Consider the following 20,396-nt stretch of genomic DNA (forward strand, 5'->3'; position numbering starts at 1 on the left):
CAACAAAGCCCCTCCAGGGGATTCTGAAGCACTCTCAGGTTTGAGAACCACTTCTCTAAGGCTTGTATTCCCTGTAAACCAGAAGATGGACATAGAGGCTTGTTGAAATCCATGGTAGTTTTTAGACTACTAATTCTTAAACCAGGGAAAAAAAGGTCAAATTTTAAAAAAAAGAAGGAATCAGGTGTTGATACACACTTGGGCCAAGTGCCCACGGTCATTGCCATTTTTTTGAAGGGACACTGTTCCTAGGGAAAGCTGCCAGCTGCCCTGACATGTATCTCCAGCTGCTCTTCTATACAGCTTTCTTTTTAAAATGCTGATGTGAGAATTAGATAATTAGAAATAAGTAGGACAAACAGCTTTCTCATCCCTTGACAATGCTATTGGCCCAGATTTTTCTCAGTTTTTGTATAGATGGTTTGTATTGTGTTGGTCATGCCTGCGGCATCTACGTTAATCCTTATAACCCAGGACTGCCAAAACCAGGTGAGTTTTCTCTTTCCTTAACTCTCTGACTTTGGGTTGGTTAATACTGTAAATGAAATTCGACATATAATGTTTACCCAGCCCTGTTTCCTATAGGCATTTTTTTTTTTTTTTGGTGAATGCTGTCCTTTCTTTACCTTTACTTTTTTAAGGGCTTTGTCAACAACAGGGCGCAGGCAAATGATTAATACTGTTTGGAAGAAAATGTTTTTAAACAGGCTTATGCTGCAGATTTCTTCTTGCTCATTCTAGTCACTGTCTTTATGTCTGTTTCCCTATTGAGATGGAGGACAAGTTCCTAAGCAAGATTTGGTAGTTACTACCAGCTCACTGGTCCCATAAATTATTTCTGATGAACTCTTATATAATGTAATATGTGAAGTGGCTTGCCCCTGATTCTGAAAATCATATCATATTTGTGGTGTTAAAACGTGTTACAACTCAGCAATTATTTTGAAAAAAAAAATTGATATAGACTACCTACATTGATGAAGTCAAAAAGGAACAATGAGGTTAAGTTTAAAACTTAATTTTATTGCAAAATATTTTTTTACTCCCCTTATTTAAACCTTCACTGCCCCTTCCCTGAAGCTCTTCCCCTAGATCCTTGATAAACTCAGTTCACATGTCTCTTCCTACCATAAGCAGTCTGGTTTTGTGTCCTGGTGCAACCCAGACGCCAATCCAAAAGTTATTAAGCTCCCAAAAAGTTCATGAGTCCGATAAATTTGACTTGTTTAACTCTATATTTATTAGGTACCCCTCACAGTGTCTTCTACTTTTTCATACCAATGCTTACTCTCCTTTAGACTAGTAGGGAAAGAGAACATAATGGATCCTGTGGTAGATTTAATGATAATACAATCAAAATATTTTACTGCCCCTCTCTTCCCAGGTCCACGAGTTGACACTGAAAATGACATATGTGGCTCACATTATGTTCCCATTACGCAGCTCTAAGTTAATCATGGCATGGCATAAACAATAAACTATACACCAAATTACTTGTGCTCCCCCTTGTATAGTAGAGGTTTCCCCTTCCATCCAGTCTCCCTATGAAAACTTTCCTAAGCCAAAACAGCATACAGCCAAGAGTATCCCCTGTTTTCTGAAAGTTTGCATTAGGCTACTTCACTTTTATGAAAGACCTACCTTAGTGTGGTAACAGCTTTTTTCTTGAAAGTGAAAATTATTTTCTGATTTCTTTCAGAAATCAGAAATCATACCTATGAATGTAGGTCTTTTCGTAAAAGAATTTTTGGAAAGCGAGGGGTTAGCGATATCTCTGGTAAGAGGCAAACCAGCCAGGGACAACACTTCCCAGCATCCCTCGCATCTATCTATGTGGGGCCATGTGACTAGTTCTTGCCAATGAAATATGAGGGGAAATGGTATGAGGCCCTTAGAAGACAAGTTGGTTGGGAAGCATTGTGTCTTCTCCATACTCTTTCCCTATTCCGTGGCCTTAATGCAGAAAAATATGATAAATTTGGAAGATGAAGGAGCTACAAGATGGAAGGAGCCTGGTCCTTGATTTATCACTTAGAGGAGAGTTAGAATAAGGCCCATCTGTTTTGGACTACACATAAGGAACAAAAAAGTTCTGTTGTATCTGAGACATTTGGCATCTTCTGGGGGGTAATTGTTATAGAAGCTAGTATTACTTTAACTAATATACATGATCATCCCCTTCCCTTTGGCCAGTGATTATCTTAAGAATATGATTATCTTAATTTTATCTTGAGAATAAGACTTAGTACTGGCCGAGGAGAAGTAGACACCTACTGGGAGCTTCTGCGATAGAGTTTCCTTCCTGGTAGAAGGAGGGAGCTGTACAAGGAACAGCCTGCCCCTAACATCTTCCTGCATTTGATCATAATGGCATGGGGATGAGATGCTGGCCACAGCAACCTTCTTAAAGCCAAGACACTCAGAGAAATGCTGCCCCAGAATCCTGTCATTGAGCTGCCTTTGGAGTTTATTATAAATTGTATGTGATTAATAAATACCCATAAAATTGAAGGCACTTCCTGCTATGTGCAGTGAAACCATCCAAACTGGTATATGTATCCCCAATTAAAACAACAACAACAACAACAACAACAACATTCATTTAACAAAGATTTGTTGTGGGGCTACTCTGTGACAGGTGGTGTTTGTTCTAGGCACTAAGGGATCCAAAAGCAAACACAAAAACCAGGATCCTTGAGAGTGTCATCTCATGACAGAATAGGAGTCTGGCAGAAAGATATGCAGATCAGAGGTCATGGATTTTAATTCATAGATTTCCTCAGTAACAACTACGTTTATTCACTCACAAATATTTATTGAATTCCTGTGTTAGGTAGTAGGAATATTAGGCAGTTAGGTAGCCCTGATGTCAAGAAGCTAACAGTGAGGGAGACAGACATTAATCAAAGAATCACACAAACAAATATCTCGTTCTGAAACTGTAATAATACATAAATATGTAACAGCAGACCTGACCTCATTACCCATCACAATTACAATAATAACTGGGAAACTTGCAAGTATAGCTAGGAGATGGGTTGATGGGCAAGAGCCTTGAAGGGTTGTCTATGTGATTTCCCTAAGCAGGAACTTTGAGGCGTAGCAGACCAGGGCAAGCATAGGCTCAAAAGCAAACCTTGGATTTGGAGCCCAGTTGTGTACTTCCTGATGTATGGGGCCTTGCATGAGCAACTTCACCTGTCTCGGTCCCTGTGGCAAAGTGAGCATGAAAACAACAGTGCTTATCTCAGAAATTCATTCCTAGGGTTGAGAGAGAGAAGACATGGAAAGCCCTTAGTACAATGCCTCACTGGCTCAGGTCTGGTTCTCCAGGAACAGGGTCTGAGACCAGTTGGCATGCAGGAGGCCACGGGTAGTGCAGAGAGGAGTGGAGGTAGCAGGAGGAAGAACTTGGGCTGTAATGTAGCCTCAACAAAGGCCTCAGGTAAACCCACAGGGAGCAGCTCTGAAGCTGAGACGGCCCTTCTGAATTGTCCCACCTTAACGCAAGGACTTTTGTACATCCAAATTATCCATTGGATACAGGCTACCCAAGTGAGGGGGTTTAACCTTGGTGAGGCCGCCTCCCTGAGTCAAAGGCAATTCTTAGAGAGGAACTCCACCAACAAGCCTCACTAACTACTTCCAGCATCTAGAAGGAGACATCTGGAAGGACAAATACCTCAGTCTTAAAGAAGAGGTCCGTCCAGGTGGTGCGCCATGACATCAGCGTTTAATGTAAACCATTAGAGCCATTATAGCAGCTGCTTAAAATTTCCCAAACTTGCTGACTTAAGGCTTCCTCATCGTCAAAGTATAACTTCCTAAAGGTTACAAGCATAATTGTGATGCAAATATACAAGAGCATGGGTCAAAACTGTGTTGACTTCGTTAAGGAGCAGGATGACAAAACTGGATCGGGGGAGGATATGGGGACTGCTTGTTGGTCACATGGATGTAGGTGTACACACAGCACCACAGGACACAAGTTTAGTGGGGAAACAAATGCTGGGATGAGATCACAAAATTAGATACAATGCTACTCAGTGCCCTACAGGAACAAAAAGACATTACCCTTGGAGTTGGCTTTTCTGTAAGACGAAAGTCATCTGCAAATTTCTGTCTACAAGTGTCTATTCCAGAGCCTGGGTCCTAGTCCAAGCACATGGTCTGTCATACAAAGCTACGTCTCCTGAGACTCAGCAGCCCTTGGGCTGCTGTGCGGAGGCCATGCTTTAGCAGGTCTTTCAAAGGGCATGCAGTTATCTTTTGGCCTTATTTCCATGTTCTGGATAATTTCTTACCATCAATGAACACTGAACACCCCATACCAGCCATCAGGGCCGTCACTGCACAGGAGCGACCCCTGAGAACTCTTTCAAAGGTCAGGTCCACTGAGCAAATGAAATTCATTCTTTCCTTCTGGTGGCACCAGTAGGATTCTCTTTGTTCTAAAACAACCTTTGCGTCCCACCCTGGGGACCACATTCATCCCAACAAGCTCTCCATATGCCTACTGTGCATGACCTAGCCCCTTCTTAGCTATCACTTCTTTGTTGACAAGTTTCTGATCATTTCAAAGATGAGCATACACATATTGCTAGGAAAATGGGGTTAAAAGACAAGTACAGTCAACAGAGGGCTGCTGATTCTAATTTGAAAAAGAAGTTATTTTACACATAGGTTCAATGCCTTGGAACGCTAGTCCTCGTATTTTGTATTTCCTGAGATAAGGAGACATGGGGAAAGCCTGCCTTAAGACGATCTTGGAAGCCCAGAAGGCTGGTCACTTTAGACTTTATCCCCTACCATCAACCATCCTTCAGTGCCAACTGGAGGGATTAAACTTCGGCATTCTGCAACTGCTTCACAGAAGCTTCTCTCTTATTTACTGCACAGCTGAAGGGAGAGCTGGGGCATGAATTCTCTAGGTGTCACATCTGAAGCCTATCGGCTCCCTATGCCTTTTGCAAGGTGACGCTCAGACTCTGGGCTGCAACAAGGGTGATTCTTTCCACTGTGTGGAGTGCACACTGTCTTGGACCCTGACCTGGATCTTGGGATGAAAAAAGAAAAATACTTCCCTCCTGGTTAACATGGGCCATGTGTCCCCAAAACAAGAGCAAGTAGAGCCACTCCACGCCTATTAGATCTGATGGTCACTGTTAAAGGCATGTCCTCAAAGGTTCAGAATTTTCCAAGCATTTTAATTCAGTTTCACGCACTCCATGTTTCTCATCGGCTTAGAAGGCCCATACTGGGCATCTGAGCCCGTGTTTGGCATTTGATCTAGTGTTTATGCACAGAGAATGTGAAACAACACAAAACAGCCCACATTAATCAGGTTACATAAACACCACATTAATTTGGTCTGTTGGGACAGAAAGATGGGGAAGTGATTGGTTCAGGGAATACTACTTTCAAATCCCATGTTCTTGCTTCTAGTTACAATGGGGACGTGAACTAATAATACAGCCAAGCTCTGCTGCTTTACGTGGATGGATGGCTAAGACATGCTGGCAAAAGCATACTCAAATGGAGATTAGATAGTGGCGATGGTTGCACAACTTTGTGAATGAATCAAAGATGGAGTTGTACAAAAGGGGGTACTTTTGATAGTATGCGAATGATAGCTCAGTAGTTTTTTGTTTTATTTTTTTTAAGCACACTCAGAACTAGGATTCCCCATGGGGGTCCTGGCCCTTCTCAGCTGTAAGCTTCTGCTCTACCAGAAACACTTCTGCTGCTCTCAAGGGCAGAAGAACCTGTCAACTCTCCTGGCGGTACCAAAGCTGGGGCCCTGGAGTCAACCCCAGTTTTGTCAAGTTCCAGCTCTGTGTTCTCAAGGAAGCAACCCTCTCCTACCTACCTCATAACCTGGAGAAGTATTAGGACCACCTCACATACAGCAGGAACTGAGAAGGTACTGCTCTTCAGGTCCAGTCCTAAAGAAGCTTAAACCATGGCAAGCAGAGGCCACTGCTTCTCACCTCCTGAGACCATGGCGGAGCATCTGTTCAAGATCTTTAGGGGTTCGTGCCAAGACTTGTGCCTAAATTTTCCCCTGAATTAAACCTTGAACCAAAACTGGTACCCACACCTTGGACCCTGATCCTGTTTTTATAATTTCCTCATTGACTTTTGGGCCCCTTATTCACATCCCTTCAGACATACTAAACTCACTTGACCCTCAGGAGACATTAAACCAAATGCTCTCTCCCCACAGGAAGAAATAATCTACCCCTGCCCCACCGTATATTACATTTTTTGTCTCTTGGATATGTCACTGATACCGATTTTCGGTTCCAAGTTCTATTTATCAGACTACACTTAGTTATGGAAGGTTTACCATAATATTTAGCTGTTTGTTCAGGGAAATTCTCCCTTTTAAAAAGCTCATTTTTTAAAGTTTCTTAAGCTTTATGTTTATTTTTTCCATGTATTGTATAAGTTGCAAAAAAAGAAATTCCATTGACTGGGACTTGATTTAATTTCTAAATACTGCAAAAACGTGAGGGCTTCCTACTATTAGTTTACTTCACACACATTAAGTTTTCCCACCTGGGGACATGACATGTCTTTCCATTCACATCTAATGTCCCCTGATCAAGTTTTAGATATAGCTTATTATTTCTAAGAATTTTCTGGGTTTTCTCGGCATCAATTTCCTACTAATTGTTAATGTGTAAGAAAACTACTGATTTTTCTTTAGTACCGGCTCACCTGTGAAAACACTGTAGGAGTTTTTCACTTCATTCTCTTTGGGTCTGCCCCACCCCCAAATACTACCTACAAAGGCTTCTCTTTTCTGTTTCTAAGTGTTCTCACTCTACTTTCTCACATAATTGTGTTTCTTGAACAATACTGAAGAGTGGGGATGGAGGTCACTCCGTGTTGTGCCCCCAAAGTAATGGGTAATGTGCCCCAGAGCACCTCTAGAAACAAAATAGTTCTTTACATTTGCTTTCCAAATTTAGTTTACAAAGCATCTGACTAACAGAAAACCCGTACATACTTAGAAAAATTTAGAACGTTCACAAAATAAAAATTGCTCTTAGGAGTGACTCGCCACCACTGTGACCCTGTGGCCAGGTTCAAGAGGACACAAGCTACTTGTAACGCCACTGTCAGAGATCAGCACAGGGGAAGAAGATGTCCACTCCTGTGCACTCAACAGACGCTTTGTCAGCGGAGCTGAGGAGGGCTGCATTACCTGGATCCTTGGTTTCAGAGATGGCAGCCCAGAAAGTTATCATGAGGGTTCCAGCATTCCCATTCCACTTCTGCACTCCTGGCTCTTGGTCTTTGCTGGGACTGTCTCCCAGGCTGTAGGCAAGCCATGAATCAGATACCAAAAAAAAGCTGGTCTGGGTTTTCGCTTACTGGGAAATAAGGGTCACCATACCCATTATACCCATTATAATTTTGTTTAAATGCCAGATCGGTATGTGGAATGTTTTCCTGGATCACACCAAGGTTAACCGCATTTTAGCTAGCTAGAATTGCTTCACATCAGTGGTATGAAAGTACAGCAACTCTACTGTACATACCTAGAAGTTCATTGTATCCTGAGGACAGCTCATCACTTATTTCCATAGTTGGCTGCACTTGGAACTGACAACAAATTGTAATGAGTTTGACAGGGAAAGGACACCAACACAGGATTTTCGGTTTTTCTCTATATAGCTTTTAAAAAATGTAATTTGGTTTCAGAGCATTCCTTCACTGAGCCTACAGAAACAAACAAAACACTAGCAAGCCATCAGACTCTTCAATGAAAATGTATTTCACGTTAAACACAACGTACACATCATGCAAATGAGGCATCACCATGGTCACAATGGTGCTGTGAGGTACAACAGATCACAACAAAACAAACATTTAGCAAAATAAAACTATAGGAAAGATGGTGAGGCATTTTTTGAAAGTCAGACCATGCTATCATTTTCTGTGTGCTTGTCATCAAAGGGATTTTCCCCCGATATGCATCAAGATCAATGGCACTGCATCACTGGAGGCATGTATTTTATTTAATATATACACATACACAAACATACACAGTTTCCATAACTAATAAAGTCTTAAACTGTAGTGGGTTTTAAAAGCACATGAACAAGATTACTATTGAGACTTCTTTTTATCTCCTTGTTGCAAACCTCAGTCAAAATTACGGATCTTTTCCAAATGCTTTATTGTACAAGTCAACAAAAGTTTCAAAGAAGGTCATTTTAATCTGAAAGTCACATTTCACCACAAGAAATAAAATTAAGCAAACACATTATTATATGTGTTCTGAAAATGTGCATGAAACACATGGAGTATACATTCTAGTGTCATTTGTCCCCCGTTCGGATGTTTTTATACTGAAGTCTATTAAAGTGATATTTTGGGTCCAGTTCAGGGCCCCCTTATTCCATAGCACTATCCTTTTCATTTGTGTCTGGCTTCATCAGAGTTGAGCAAACACAGGAGCAAACAAACAAGGACCTGAAGATCCAAGAGAAAAAGCAACAGCAACAACATGAAAACCAACCACCTGTGCATGAGACACAAAATTCATTCAAACTTCCTTCGGTCCAAAAGCCGCTTGATGGCTTGGGAGATTTTTTTAAGGTTCAACAATGACAAGATCCTTGCCAGACTGAGGTGCCCACGTCCATAAGAAAATGCGTAAGTGAACAGAAATCATCCCGCACTGCTTGTTTCCATAATCAACCAGACTTACTCTATTAGGTCCCCAAGGAGTAATGTGGGGCAACACATTTTACAGGTGGCTAAGCTTAATAATAAAAAAAGCTTCTTGATAGTAACTTCCAACAAAGAAACCCCAGAGAAGGGAGAAAACCCTCTGGAATTTCTTCTTCTAAACAGACAAGGAGATAAGCAGACCAAGTTCAGTATATATGCTTAAGTAGAGTCTGGGTTAACGTCTAGAATATTTACAGGAAAAGACATCTACATGTTTAGGTACTCCAGCTTTGGGAATAAGAACAGTTATAAGGTGAATTTCCAACACAGAACCACCTGGGTTATTCAGAGGATCACTACGATAATAAAGTAGTACAGGAAGCGCTTTATCAGCAGCTGAAGCTCATAAATAGATCTGTAACATGAAATTTTGCTAAAGCCCAACAAGGCCAGCGTTTCAAGGTTTCTACCAAGAGTGGCCAGGGTTTGAGTTTGACATACTAACTAGGAATATACAGTTACATTTTGATCTAATAATTTGGAATCCAGGGATTTAGGACAACAGAAGCTTCTTCAGAGGACCGGCAGCTCGGATTTGACTACCAGCAGCTTCATGGGTTCTCCAAACACCACCTGTGTCAATTCAAAAACAAAACCAGGTGAGATGAATGAAGAGACCACGTTGTATCTATTCTCTCTCACTAAAATAATCACATTGTCTGGGACTTTATACCTTCTTGATTATATTTTCCTCGGTTCATAAAGTATCTTTCAACTGAGGAGCTACAGCATTTTGGGTAGAACTATTCTATTAGGTGGCCAAGTTCTCTTTGGTTGGGACTGTCCTAAAACCTGCAGGATGCCTAACGTCCTGCTTTCCAAATGGCAGTGCTGCCCCCAGCTACTGTGACAATGACCCCCCCAACATATTTTAAGATTTCAGAAGATAACTTATTTTAAGAAGCCAAATGCAGTCAAAACAAACAAAATACATGCTTATTTATGTTTATCTCTATCCCATTCTTTGTATTTTTTAAAGTTTTTATTTTAATCCTATTAACAGTATACTGTTCATTTCAAGGATACAGTAGAGTGAGTCAGTACTTCTGTACATCACCCGGTGCTCATCAGGACGAGTGCCCTCCTTCATCCCCCTCACCTGTCTCACCCATCCCCCCCCCACCTCCCCTCTGGTAACTGTTTGGTCCTTGCAGTTAAGAGTCTGTTTCTTCTTTGCCTCTTCCCCCTCCCCTTTGCTTGTTCGTTTTGTTTCTTAAATTCCACATATGAATGAAATCACATGGTATTTTTCTTTCTCTTGCTGATTGATTTCACTTAGCATAATACTCTCTAGGGACATGGTTTATTCTAAAAATTACCTGTCGTGCATTCCCTTTCATGTGTGAAAGGGCCACACCTTCTTTCCCAAAAGTCAAGAGAAGAGATGCACTGTGCACAGCCGAAAGCTGAGCACAGGCAGATGTATACAAAATACAATGACCTTGATTATGTGGCCTCCACAACCTGTTTCCTCATTTGATTTTACTTAAGTAATTTCTGCACTCAACATGGGGTCAAAAACCCTGAGATCAAGAATCTCCTGCTCCTCTGACTGACCCAGCCAGGAGCCCCAAAATAGACTTTAATATTCTTTTTAGTAGGCTCTACGCCGAACATGGGGCTTGAGCTCCTAACCCTATGATCAAGAGCTCTACTGATCTGAGCATGCTCTACTGACTGAGCCAGCCAGGCACCCCATGTTTCCTCATTTGAGAAACAGAAAGGTTGGACTGTATCATATCAGGCATTAAAGTTCTGTTACAGGAGTGGAGCATAAGGGACATTCAACTCTAGGAAACAAACTGACGATTGAGGGGAAATGAGTGGGGGGATGGAGTAACTAGGGGGTGGGCATTAAGTAGGGCACATGATGCAATGAGCACTGGGTGTTATATGCAAATGATGAATTATTGAACTCTATCTCTGAAACTAATGACACTATATGTTAATTAATTGAATTAAAATGAAATTTTTAAAAAAAGTGAGAGTGTGCTGAGAATATAGAAATGTTTTGAAGAGTCTGAAGTGGGAGGACAGTTGGAATAAAGTTATGAAAGGAACTGATGACAGATTCTAATTATGTTTTCATCATCAAAACAAATAAGCCCTGAACTGAAGTAAATCCAATGTGAGGTATGTATAACTAAGTCACACAAATGCAGAGTGTTTATAACTCATTTTGGCAAGAAAAAAGGCCAAAGGTGGTGAACAAAAGCTTTAGGACACAAACTTCAGTTTTCCATTCCCCCACTCCCTCAGGTGTGATCCAAGAATAAATATTTGCTTTAAAAGATTGCAGAATGGGTCAACAGAACAGCAAATCATTTGGCCAAAAGCTCATCACCACATATAAATTATTGTAGCTAGAATGTGGGATGGCACTGAGAGAAACTAGGGGAGACATTCATTTTATTAATACCACCTTGCACCACTATTACAGCATTCTCTCTTTGCCTCTAAAAATGGTGCTACTCCAGACAGATGGCTGGTCAAACTTTAAGCAGTGCTTTTCAACACACACACCCATCCACAAACCCCAAAGAGCAGGGGCAGGCATGGTGGCGAATGGCAATGAAGGCTCTCAAAAGATTTACTTGAAATCCATCTCAATTATTGTGTATGTGTTGCAGTATATACTATATACAGGTTTTCCCCCCATCTGAAAGAACATTCCTATGAAACCTTCTGTAATGGCATATGGTGAAGAAGCAATTACCACTAACTTACATGAAAAAAATTTTGAGTACTTCCAGACTCCGAAAATAACCTCTTAGGCTTTTCTGATACTTTAGGACACCTCTTGCCAATGGATGTGCAAAATAAACGGAGATAAAGCACAGATGCTTACTGACAGGGCAAAGCTATGGCAGCTGAATGCTGAGTGCGGCTGTCAGGAAGGAGCCTGGCAGAGCCACTCTCACTGCCTCTCTAACAGCTGGCTCCAAGGTGAACGCTGAATACTATTTGCACATTTTGCCTTTTTCTTTTTTTTTTTTGGTGAAAGCGAGAAACCTCTTTGGATTACTCTCAGTTACTATAAACAGGTACTAATGTAGGTCGTTCATAAACTACATTTCACATAGTGTGGAACTTTTGGAAAAACAGGGGATACCTGTATTCATATTCACGTTTGTATTTTTCAAATAAAACTGACCATCGAAGAGATGGTTTACCCCACCTTCACAAACCCCAGGTGGAGAGGTATAAATTTAGACTCTAAGCAAAAGACTGTACTGTACCTTTCATTAAAGAGAGGTATTTGTCAACAGAAGGTGTTCAGAGTATTTTCTTGGCCAGGACTGTTAAATCCTTCAATCAGATTTTTGTTACAGTCATCCAGGCTGAGATTTTCACTGGATCGCTTGGGGTACATGGGGGGGCCAGTGAAATCTAAGAGATCTTGAAGAGCTCGGGCATTACCAGTTCCATTTTGGTCCAGAGACACCCCAGGAATCATTTCACTTACTGGTGAAAATTCTGGGATAGAAATAAGCTCTTCCTTTGAAACAGGACTGGAATGTGGGGAGGGGGAAGAGAAGGACAGAAGAAGAAAGAGAAAGGCAAAAATTAATTGTATTTGCAATATTTGGTTATATTACTTTTCTAGAGGAGATGGACTTAGAATTAGAGTTGGTGTGAAATGTACTAAACAAAATACAAGTTAGTTCAACTCTGAGACTCTGATAGAAAAGGCCCCCATGGAGAACAAGCGAAGTAGACTGAGCAGAGTTGCGAAGGCCAAGCTCACACTTCCACAAGAAGAAAGAAAATAAAAACTAAAGGCACCAGCACTGCGGAGGAGCCAAACACTTCCAAAATCTTCAAAATGGAAAAACCAAATAGAAAGCCAATGCTTAAAAAAAAAAAAAAAAAAAAGGCAAGCCAATGCTAGAAGTTAAAACTGAGCTGAGGAAGGGCTCTACTCAGCGCTGGGGCTTCTGGTGCCGCTTTTCTCAAGCAGTGCCACATTGGACGAGCTGCTTTTTTCCCCTGGCCTCAGTTCCTCTGCTGTACAATGGGGTGAACAATCATTTCTTCACACCAGGGCTCCTGTGAGCGCGATGTGATCATACCGAGGAAGTCTGTGTGGAGCCACCTGGAGTAAGTGTTCAGTTTAGGTGGGAGCCCTTATTAGCAAGGACCCCACCCTCCACCCACCACCGGCAGAGCAGATCTTTCCCAAGTTCCCTCTCTCAGGTAAGGCCCCACTCCACCCTGACTTATGCAGCTCCTGCCCACCAGGCCTGGCTCTCCATCTCCTAGAGATGGAAGAAGGAGTTTCGCAGCTGCGTCAACCACAGGCCTAGCTCAGATGAGTGGTGGGCTGGCGGGTGAGGTCCCATCACTCAGAGTCTTTCTTAACAGCCAGAGTAAGGCTGCTGCCAGGTTCGACTGTTCTTTTCTTCCTTGATAAGATCTGAGAGAAGAATCTATAAAAACCAGTTGAACTGAAAAACTCAGAAAACCCATCTCCCTCATACTCAGCCTAGTTAACGGGTAGTCGAAGACCTACCATCACCTCTGGTGGCTGGAGCCTGGGCAAACTGCCCGATCAGCAGAAAACCCACCCCATCTCCACCTCACCTTACTTCCTTTCCCTGGGTTTAAAGAGCTGGTCAGAGCATGAGGAGGAGAAAAGGCCACAAGTTTGGGCGCAACTTCCAGGAGTCCTCTCTCTTTAAATGCAGAGACAGCCACAGGAGAACTCGGAGCACACACAAAGCCCCTTCACTTCTTGAACCCTGGCGGGTGCTGTGTCGTATCCCATACCCCACTCCCAGAGACATAAAGAGTAAGCAGAGGTAGGCTCAACACGGGGCGGGGGCAGAGATGTGGTGTTAACTTTTAAGATGACTCAGCTGTTTTGCCCTGGTGGCTGAGGAGTGGAACCGAAGGAGGCAAGGGCTGTCTCTGTAGAATTTGCTCCACTGGTGACGGGGTGCTGGACCCTGGGTTTTCACACATCTGGCTCAAAGCCAGGATGCACAAGCTGGGATATTTACAATCACTGTGCCCTAGGAAAGACCATCTTTCCCAGACAAGGCTGAGAATTCACAGCCAAGGAGAGAAGGGTGAGCTCTGGGCGGCTGGAGCTCTGACAGAACTTTTGCAAAACACTGTCACTGCCTCCTGACTCAGACAGCTGCCTCCACTCAACTGCCCTGCCCAAGGCTCTCTCTTGCAGTGTCTCTGCCCCAACCACAGGCTAACTGAATTCTCCTTTTGACTGGGATTAATTTGCCAGGTGATATAATCTACAAACACACTAGTTAAAGAATTCCTTAAGATTGTAGCATCTGAGGGGCGCCTGGGTGGCTCAGTGGGTTAAAGCCTCTGCCTTCGGCTCAGGTCATGATCCCAGGGTCCTGGGATCGAGCCCCGCGTCGGGCTCTCTGCTCAGCAGGGAGCCTGCTTCCTCCTCTCTCTCTGCCTGCCTCTCTGCCTACTTGTGATCTCTGTCTGTCAAATAAATAAATAATCTTAAAAAAAAAAATTTAAAAAAAAAAAAAAAAAGATTGTAGCATCTGAAAGCTAATGAGATTCCTTATCAAGTCCCCGCTGACAAGTCTATGTAACATAAGACAGTGGACACAGTGAGTCCTGTTGGTGTTGCGCTCAGATCCCCTTTAGCTGTAGGTGCATCCGGCTCCCAGCTGCAGAGAGAGCAGGCTGCTAATAGCTCAGAGCTGCCACCCCTTCTCTGAACACCCGCCTTTGGCTGACAGGAGCCCTATGTCCACTGAAGTTATAACTGCATCCCCTACCCTGGGTGACCACGCTCAATGACTGATGGATATGGTGGCACAGAAGCTGTCTCCCTTAATCAGACCACTCTCTGGTAGAAATTTATCCTCCAGATCTCCTCTATGACCAGCTGACAGAATCCTTGCTTAGTGATTTCCCGTGCCCCATCCTGCTTCCCACCCTCCCCTTGCTCCAGAGAACTCTTTCCCTGTAAAACCCAGGCCTTTGAATACCTGTCCCAGGCTCTACTTTTTTTTTTTTCAATATTTATTTATTTTAGGCGAGAAAGAGAGAGCGAGAGCACGCACACAAGTGGGGTAAGGGGCAAGAGTATTCAAGCAGACTCCCCGCTGACCGCAGAGCCAGATGTGGGGCTCAATCCCACGACCCATGAGATCATGACCTGAGCCAAAACCAAGAGCTGGATGCTCAATCCACTGAGCTACCCAGGAACCCCTCCCAGGCTCTACTTCTAGGGAACCCAACCCAAGACACTGATAAGCCACTGACAGCTTTCCTAAATGTCAGTGGAACCTACTTTAGTTGATTCAGGTGTATAAAAGAAAAAAAAAATCAATGAAGAGGCAGTGGAGGTGTTTGGAGAAGAGGTGAAGCTCACATGCAAAATAAATCAACTTACCTCACATCCATAGACTGAACCTCTTCAGTTGAATCATCCAGACTGTTTGATTTCCCGTCAAGGGTGTCCAGATGAACAAGGCCCCCAACTGGTTTAAGCCCATTAGAGAAAATGTCTCGGGGAAAAGTTTCTGGGGCACTACGCCCCACACCATTAACTTCCTGGCAGTTGTTTAATCCATTTATTTCTGATTGAGAACACAAAGTCATTCTGTTAACCATAAAATATCCAGAACAATGAGCTAACAGAGGAAATATACATTGAAGCAATTAATTTAATCCTCTACTTTACCAGCAGTGCAACATCTTTTGCCAAGAAAACCCCACAACAACAAACGGAAAACAAACGAACAAACAAAAAAACCCCTGTGTCATCAGCTTCACACAGGGAAAAAAATGGACTAATGACATCACCAGTGTCTGTGCAGGGCTCCTGACCCACCCAGGAGGCTTGGTGTCTCATACCGTGCAGGTCCCCAGGCTCTGTATAGCGTTTACTTGAGCCCCAAGGCAAAGGAAAAATGTAGAGTGCTTCTGAGATGGACACACCCTTCTGATTTTGGTTGCCATGAAATATTCACATCTAAAGAGTTTTAAGTATACCCGAGAGAGACGAGCTGGACTGCCCGAAGTGTGCAAGACAGTAGAAACCACCGTAGAATAGCAGAGTCCATTCTGAATAGAACCTGACCAGCTGTTGAGCTCCCTGGAAGGCAGCATGGGCCAGCAGGTGGCCGGCTTTCTGTGGTGGGACTAGTAGAGTTCCACTTTCTGAATGGACCTGACAGACCTGTGGTGAAGATGAGGACTCCACCAGAGGGAAACTACACAGTCCCCTTCCAGCAGTAATGCTCTTAAGACCCACGGGTGCTTGTCCCCAGCAGGAAGTGCTATGAGCCCGTACCTGCTGAAAGGAACTCGAGAACCAGTTCTCACACTCACCTATTTTGTTTGGGACAACCGGTTTTGTCTTTTTTTCCACACACACGGCAGACGGAAGCTCCACCTTTGGGTCTTCTTTCTGAAAACAGATATAGGGAAGGATGACTTTACACAGAAAGACAAGTGCTTCTGAAATGCATCAAAAGATATTTGGAACTGTACTGAGCCATCTGCCTGTTCCCCGGTAATTCCTGGAATCTTTTGAACTTATTACAAATCAGCTGTGTTTCCCTTATTAATCTGTCACCATTTCCTGATTTATTCAGGGACTACTATGCCGCTCTCTGCATTCCTACCCCCCCTTCTCGGAGCAAATTTTTCATTACCACCCTGTCTCTGAAACTCTCTTAGACTTCTCTTTCCTTCCAGGTACCGACAGTCTCCTTAATCTAGCCAGAACAAAGTAGGAAGAGTTCAATTTTTCTGGCTGTTCCTCTCCAAGACCTTCAATTCCACTGAATATACCACGTCATTCTTTCCTCCTCAGCCAATAAACTATGAAAATGGCACTCTGAACACCGACCTTCACTTCTGGAGACACATCACTCTTTCTTGTTCTCTTCATGATTTCATCAATTCTCTGGAAACCAAAAAGAACCAGGTAAGAGGACAATAAAACCAAATACACGTAAAAGCAGCTGGGTCTATATGCAATTTCATATGTCAGAAAACTTATTAAAAGAGAAACATCAGCAGAGAATAATGAGTACAGTAAGGTTTTCCACGGGTTTGGCAGATATATACCTCTGCCCTATAAACAAGATCAAATACTTGAGAAGTGAACTAGTACCTAAAATCAACAGTTTAGATTCCATTTTTTCCCTTCCTTTCCATAGGTTACCTAAAAACCAACAAATCACCACCTGCCATTCTAGAGGACCACCCTAGAGAAAGTAAAGCTGAGGTGCAGGTCAGGAGGGGAGGCCAGAGACTGGTCTCCTAACTCTCAGGCCTAAAGTAGTTTAAAGCCTGGGCTGGATCTAGGATACCTTGGGAATGGAGCTTTATAATCAGTCTCCTTAAATCCAACTTTTTATCCCTAATTATTTAAATGTAAATGGACAAAACTCTCCAATGAAAAGACAAAGACTATGAAACTGGATTAAAATAACAAGTCTTAACTATATGCTGTTTATAAGAGACATACGGACATACATAGGGTCAAAGTATAAGGATGGAAAAATATTTACCATGTAGACACTAAGCACCAAAAAGGCTGACAAAGTGGACTTTCAGACAATTATTACTGGAGATAAAGATGTATTAGTGATAAAGGGGTCAAATCAATAGGAAAATTTAATAATCTGAAATATGTATTCACTTAAAAGCAAAGCTACAAAAACATACAAAAGTTGATAGAACTAGAAGGAGAAATGGCTAAATCCATAATCACCGATAGAGCTTTTAACACTCTTCTCTTAGTTACTAATAGAACATGAGGAAAGAAAACCAATGGAGATAAAGAAGATTTGAACAGCACTACCAACAAACTTGACCTAATTAGGTAATTTTCCGATCACTCTACCCAACGACTGTAGAACAGAACTGGATTCGTTTCCTGTTCTTGCCTCGCCCTAACTCCTCCTGATCCTTAGCTCTTACCTTCTTCCTCTCCAGTCGCTCCTGCTCAATCTGCAGCATGATTTGTTCTCTTTCTAGACGCATCTGTTTAGCTGCCTCCTGGGCCTTTGCTTCTGCTGCTTCCTTCTGACAGAAACAGGAAAACCAAGGCACAGACTTTACTAAGCTGAGAAAACAGTGTAGTGGGATTCCTTGGGATATGCACATAACCTTCTACCTTATCATCTACCTCAAAGGGAATGTTGTTTCAATATTCAGTGTGGATTTACACAGCCCGTTCTATGACACAGCAGACGTGGCCGGGCCTCACTCATACACCCTCAGTCCACCATGCAAATTACCTACAGATATTTTCCATACTGCCTGCCAAGGTCTTTCTGTGCTTAAGGACAGCTTCTAGCCATGTGCATGTGGCCAGGAACTTCAGAAACTTTTTTTTTTCATTTCAAGATTTAGTTATTTATTAGAAGAAGAGACCATGCACGCACAGACCCAAGTGGAAGGGGGCAAAGGCGAAGGGAGAGGAAAAGGTACAGAATCCCAAGCAGACTCCACTGAACATGCAGCCTGGTGTGGAGCTCGATCTCATGACCCCAAGACCACAACTGGAGCCAGAACTAAGAGGTGGATGCCCAACGAAATGAGCCACCCAGGCACCCCAGGAGTTTCAGAAACTTAATTCCCACAAGGAATGATCTACGGCCATGAGAGGCAGGAGCTGAAAGATAAATAATCCAGTTTCCTCACCCCTCAGAGGGACAATTCTAAGGCATATTGCACTGTCTCTTAGAGAATGCCAAAGGGACGAACTCCCAGTGGTCCACAGTAAGCTACTCCTTAGTTCACTTACATGGGCTTTCCTCTCACTTCCCTACCAGCTTCCTGGGATCTTATCCCAAATAAACTACTGGTACCCAAATTCTCATCCTAGCATCTACCTCTTGGGGGATGTGAACCGACATACAACAAATATTACAAACTTCACTTTGATTGTCCAAAGTAACTCACACTTAATAACCAGCCCAGTTAGTTTAAGGAAAAACTTCAAGTAAGTATCATAAGTTATTCAAATTTAACTCATTTTACCTAATATAAACTAAAGTCCTTAAGGAGAGTCCATATGGAGACTCATACAGTACCTGCTTTTCAATCATGACTTTTTCTTGTTTTTCTTTTTCTTGCTTTTCTTTTTCTTGTTTTTCTTTTTCTTGCTCTTCTTTTAATAGCAGCTCCTCTTTGGCCTTTCTCGTAGCCTCCTCTTCTGCCTTTCTTTTTTCTTCCTCTTCCTGCCGCTTCTTTTCCTCTTCTTGCTTACGGGCTTCCTCTTCTAGGCGAAGTCTTTCCTCCTCTGCCTTTCTTTTCAATTCCTCTCTCTCCAGCCTTTTGAGAACATAACTGTTGTTAGGAGATGTTGACATTCTCAGAAGGCAAACTACCAAAGAACTGTGTGCTGATAGGAGTGCGCAAGGTTCAACGCAGTCGCAGACATGTGCACTTGAATTAGTATCCACTTAAGGAAATGACTCATCTTTCCTGGGAAGCAACTTCAGTCCATATATATATATATATATATATATATGTGTGTGTGTGTGTGTGTGTGTGTGTGTGTGTGTGTGTGTGTGTGTGTGTGTGTGTGTGTGTGTGTGTGTGTGTGTGTCTGTGTTCATATATATAGGGTTAACTTTAAGTTCTGTTAATACAAAGAGTAATGAGGTACTGACTTGTGAACATACCATAATGAAGACACAAATGTTCCCTGGTTAAACTACAAATGACTACAGCTCCATCGTTCTTACTTAATGACAATTCTTTTAAAAACTAAGTGAAATAAATATCTAAAACAAATTAGAGCCAAAAAAACCTAGAAATGTCTTGATGGCTACAATTGTGCCAGTCAGCAATTTAAGAGCAGTGACGACAAGCTCAAAAAGTTTACTTTGGGTTCCAATTGCTACATGACTTTTGAAGCAGCAAGTGGAAGAAAACACTCAACAGAACCCTTATATTTAACACAGAAATTAACACCTACTTCTCATTTGTTTTACCAATCTTTAAAAATCTCTTTTAGCTTGGGGTGCCTGTGTGGCTCAGTCAGTTAAGCACCTGACTCTTGATTTCGGCCAGATCACGATCTCAGGGTATGAGACTGAGCCCGACACATGTACCACACTAAGTGGGGAGTCTGTTTGTGATTCTCTTTCACCCTCTCCCTCTGCCCTTCTCACCACTCATGCTCTCTAAAATAAGTAAATAAGTCTTTAAAAAACGAAGTGTTAAAAAAATCTCTTTTATCTTTCTTTGCTATATGAAAATTAAATGACATTTAGAAATTTTTCATCCACAGATGAATGGTTGATAATAGAATGATAAAGAGCTCTAAGCAGTGAGGGAAAATCCTATAAAGTCTAAGTGCTTGTGGGGTTCCTGGGTAGCTCAATGGGTTAGAACCTCTGCCTTCGGCTCGGGTCATGATCTCAGGGTCCTGGGATCGGCCCGCATCAGGCTTTCTGCTCAGCAGGGAGCCTGCTTCCTCCTCTCTCTCTGCCTGCCTCTCTGCCTACTTGTGATCTCTATCTGTCAAATAAATAAATAATATCTTAAAAAAAAAAAGTCTAAGTGTTTGTTTTTAGATTTTTTTAAAAAAAGATTTTATTTATTTGACAGAGGGAGAGATCACAAGTAGGCAGAGAGGCAGGCAGAGAGAGAGGGGGAACAGGCTCCCTGCCGAGCAGAGAGCCCGA

At 42.5% G+C, this 20,396-nt stretch overlaps 1 protein-coding gene across 1 annotated transcript in view; it reads right to left on the reverse strand.

Annotated features, from left to right (window-relative positions):
- Window positions 1-7,765: 7,765 nt before the first annotated feature.
- MAP7D2 (MAP7 domain containing 2) overlaps window positions 7,766-20,396 on the reverse strand; it is a gene marked incomplete at its 5' end in the record, with an annotated part of 98,906 nt that continues 86,275 nt past the window's right edge. The window contains 7 exons of the mRNA XM_080795785.1: window positions 7,766-9,321; window positions 11,988-12,260; window positions 15,134-15,320; window positions 16,075-16,153; window positions 16,598-16,654; window positions 17,677-17,781; window positions 18,795-19,035. Of these exons, the coding sequence (XP_080651911.1) occupies window positions 12,011-12,260; window positions 15,134-15,320; window positions 16,075-16,153; window positions 16,598-16,654; window positions 17,677-17,781; window positions 18,795-19,035 (919 nt within the window). The 3' untranslated portion in view covers window positions 7,766-9,321; window positions 11,988-12,010. The remainder of the gene's footprint in view (window positions 9,322-11,987; window positions 12,261-15,133; window positions 15,321-16,074; window positions 16,154-16,597; window positions 16,655-17,676; window positions 17,782-18,794; window positions 19,036-20,396) is intronic.

Source organism: Martes martes, assembly GCF_963455335.1.
Source record: "Martes martes genome assembly, chromosome: X".
In the NCBI taxonomy this organism is placed as follows: Eukaryota; Metazoa; Chordata; class Mammalia; order Carnivora; family Mustelidae; genus Martes; species Martes martes.